At 37.1% G+C, this 3836-nt stretch overlaps 1 protein-coding gene across 1 annotated transcript; it reads right to left on the reverse strand.

Moving 5' to 3' along the window:
* Positions 1-2616: 2616 nt before the first annotated feature.
* LOC138337823 (uncharacterized) lies at positions 2617-3264 on the reverse strand. Its single transcript, XM_069288252.1, has 2 exons — positions 3130-3264; positions 2617-3051 (listed from the first exon to the last, which is right to left on the reverse strand). The coding sequence occupies exons 1-2, from the start codon at positions 3262-3264 to the stop codon at positions 2617-2619; spliced, it is 570 nt and encodes a 189-aa protein (XP_069144353.1).
* Positions 3265-3836: the final 572 nt, after the last annotated feature.

Genomic DNA, 3836 nt, shown 5'->3' on the forward strand with positions numbered 1-3836 from the left:
AACATGAATGCTTTCCTCAATGCATTGAGTTCGTTTGTTGAATATTCTGTAAACCTTACTTGATGAAGAATATCCAATAAACACTCCTTCATCACTCCTAGGATCAAATTTACCCAAACCATCCTTTCCATTGTTCAGCACAAAACACCTGCATCCAAATGCTCTAAGATAACTCAGCATAGGCTTTCTGTTGTTGAGCAGCTCATAGGGGGTCTTATTCAGAATAACTCTTATCAGACACCTGCTGGTAACATGACATGCTGTGTTAACAGCTTCAGCCCAGAAATTTGAGGGAGATTTGGTTCAATAATCATAGTTCTGGCAATGTTCAACAAGGTTCTGTTTTTCCTTTCCACTACTCCATTTTGTTGAGGAGTTCTTGGAGCAGAAAAATTATGACTCGTACCATTCTCCATGCAGAATTTATCTAGTTTTGAGTTCTCAAACTCAGTACCATGATCAGATCGAATGCTGCGAAATGACTTGATTCAATTTGGTTTGAATCATTTTGAAAAACACCACCAACTCTTCAGCTGTTTCTGCCTTTGATTTCAAGAATCTTGCCCAAGTATATCTCGAGTAATCATCAACAATCACCAAAATGTACTTCTTGCCATTCCTGCTTTGAACCTTCAAGGGTCCACACAGGTCCATGTGAATCAACTCTAGTGTTCTTGACGATGTTACTTGCTTTTTAGGCTTAAAGGATGATCTGATTTGTTTTCCTTCAACACAAGCTTCACATATTTTATTTTTAGCAAACTTTAGCTTTGGCAGACCTCGGACCAGGTCCTTAGAAATTAGTTTGTTCAATAAAGATGAGCTTACATGCCCCAGCCTTCGATGCCAAAGATCAGCATTCTCATTCTGAGCACTAAGACATGTCAGGTCATCTCAATGAGACGTTTCTAAGTTAACCACATACATATTTTTACTTCTGTGTGCAGTGAGAATTACCTTCTTTGTAGTTAGACTCACCACAGTGCACTTCTCAGAAGTAAATTTGACTTCATTTCCTGTGTCACAGATTTGAGACACACTCAACAAACTGTACTTCAACCCATCCACATGATACACATTGTCAATTGAATCTTCGATAGATCTTCCCACTTTGCCAACTTCCAAAATGTACCCCTTCTTTCCGTCACCAAAAGAGACACCTCCTCCTTGAAGTGTCTTGAGTGAGAGGAAGTTTTTTACATCACAAGTCATATATTTAGAGCATCCACTGTCCATATACCAACATTGATTGCTGCTCCTCTCGCTCACCTGCACCAAGAATCACTGGTTTAGCTTGGGAACCCATTTCAATTTGAGTTCCCAGAAGGCACACAAAGGAGTGATTAGATTGTATTTAGTCCAATAGGGTAGATTTTGCATCTTTCTAACAAAGGACATTGGAGCAATGACAGATTTTTTCTTTGAAAATCTGTGAGTTGAAACATGCTTTGGAGGACCAGGTCTCTCTTTTGGTAAATTTTGCTTTTCAGCATAATTAGAGAGTCTTTCATAGGAGTTTCTCCAGCTGGCACACTCTCCCTTTAAATGCCCATTCTTACCACAATGAAGACATAGCATATTGTCAGACACAAACACATACTTACTGTGAGGATTATAAGGAGGAGTGATGTTGAAACTTCCTAGTCCTTTCTTATTGAAATTACTCTGATTTGTTGCATTTGACAATAACTTTGAGGATTTTGTCCACTTAAGAGATTTTTCAAGTTCTTCCTTAAGTTTGACAATATCATTTTCTAATTTATTGCTCTTTTCCAGCGACGGACCATGGTTTTTCTCAGAGTTTTTCATTTTTTCTTGAATTTCAGCTTGTAAACCATTTGACATTCCATTTAGCTTTTCAGCTTCTTCAGTTATCTGATTCAACTGATTCTTAAGTCCAGAATTATCAGACTCTAGAGACACCTTTTTTGACATTTTCTCTTCAAGTTTAACTTTGTTTTCAGTTAAACTGTTAAGTTCAGCATTCATGGTGTCTCTTTCAGATGTTAACTCAATTACAGAATCAATTATGACTTTTGCCAATGTTCTAAATTTTTTAAGAGAATATTTATCCAAGTCATTTTTCATATCAAGAAGAGTTACCTGGTTGTCCTTTTCTTCATTTTTCTGTATGAGCTATGAGAGCAAACATTTCATTAAAATGGTTTCCTCCTCATGTACAGCCACCATAGACACATCATTTGGTTCATCAAGGTCTTCTGAAGCACTTGAAGAATCACCCCATGCATCAAGAGCCTTTTTGACCACCAAATCTGCAGCAGCTCTTCGATCTCTCTTACCGAGTACCAGGTCCCTTCTATTCTCTTTGTTACTTCTTGGTTTTTGATGTTCCTTGTTTTCATTCTTGAGCAGAGGACACTCTCTGATAAAGTGCCCAGCTTTTCCACACTTGTAGCATGTTATCACCTTGAGTAGCGTTTCGAGTACCATTTGTTCCTCTTTTAAAAACTTTGTTTTTTCTGACAATTTTTTTGAAATCTGCTGATGAGATATGCCATATCATCATCACTTGAATCTTCATCTGATTTGTACTTCAGCATCAATGATTTATCCTTTTTGGCTTCCTTCTTTGATGAATCGTAATTTTGATTCATCTCATGTGTCTTCAGATTTCCAATCAAAGCATCCATAGTCAGCACCTTTAAAATCTTTGGCTTCTGTAATGGAATAAACCTTGCTTTCCCAAGATTTTGGAAGAATTAGAAGTACTTTTCTAACTTGTTTTCTCATGCTTATAGGTTCACCAAGACTTTGCAGCTCATTTGTAATGGAAGACAATTTTGTGAACATGTCATGAATTGTTTCTCCTTCCTTCATTTTGAAGTTCTCATACAGTGAGGTAAGCATGTCAATCTTTGATTCTTTGACTTGTTTAGTTCCTTCATGAGTAGTCTTCAAACAGTCCCAAATTTCCTTAGCAGACTCACAAGCTGACACCCTGTTGAACTCATCAGGTCCTATGCCATAGACAAGAAGAGTTTTAGCTTTGTAGCCCTTTTCAATCTTTATTCGATCAGCTTCGTCGTATTTCTGTCAAGGCTTTGGAACAAGACTAGTCTTCTCTCCATCTGTTTCTTCCATCATCGAAATAAACGGTCCATCAAGTACAATATCCCATAACTCGCTGTCTTCAGCCATGAGGTAATCGTGCATTCTAACTTTCCACCAACTGTAGAAATGTCCATTGAAACGGGGAGGTCTTGTTGATGACTGACCTCTTTCAAGATTAAGTGGTGCAGCCATTCTAGAGAAAATATCACTTCCTTGGTGTTAACCAAATAGATAGTGCCTGCTCTGATACCACTTGATAGAATATATGCCTTCACTTAACAAAGTAATGGATTCGGTCCCTTACTACACTAATGAATAAAACCAGAAAGTTAAATGCAGTAAAATCAACACAATGATTTTACCTGGAAACCTCCTTGCTTAAGGGAGTAAAACCATAACCTGTCTCACAGGATTTTCAATCGTTTTCACTAATCTTCAAAAGCAAAAAGTAATACACGATTACAAAAAATGTGAGAAAAAGTTTTTAATCTCACGTTTAAGCAATAGTCTCTATTGCTTATCAAGCCAAGTAGAAAACAATCTACCCACTAAGCTATCCCACATGGACAACCTAGACTTTTAACACTACCCACTGATTCCTTTATAATTTCAGGAATAGTTTACAATATAAGAACAAGAGAATATATTCCTAAACAGCTACACTAAAAGCTCAAGAGATTATGTTGTTCTTGGAATAATTCTACCTTTCGTTTACTAGAAGCCTTTGCAAATGTTCTTGAAAAGTTCTATATCAAGTTGCAAAA

This window comes from Solanum lycopersicum, chromosome 8 (genome assembly GCF_036512215.1).
Source record: "Solanum lycopersicum chromosome 8, SLM_r2.1".
NCBI classification, from domain to species: domain Eukaryota; kingdom Viridiplantae; phylum Streptophyta; class Magnoliopsida; order Solanales; family Solanaceae; genus Solanum; species Solanum lycopersicum.

What these genes read in the sequence shown, in the direction of transcription:
- LOC138337823 (XM_069288252.1), bottom strand. Translation starts at nt 3,264, where the DNA reads ATGGCTGCACCACTTAATCTTGAAAGAGGTCAGTCATCAACAAGACCT. An exon ending in ACAGCGAGTTATGGGATATT is followed by an intron (nt 3,052 to 3,129) that starts GTACTTGATGGA and finishes AAGCCTTGACAG; the next exon opens with AAATACGACGAAGCTGATCG.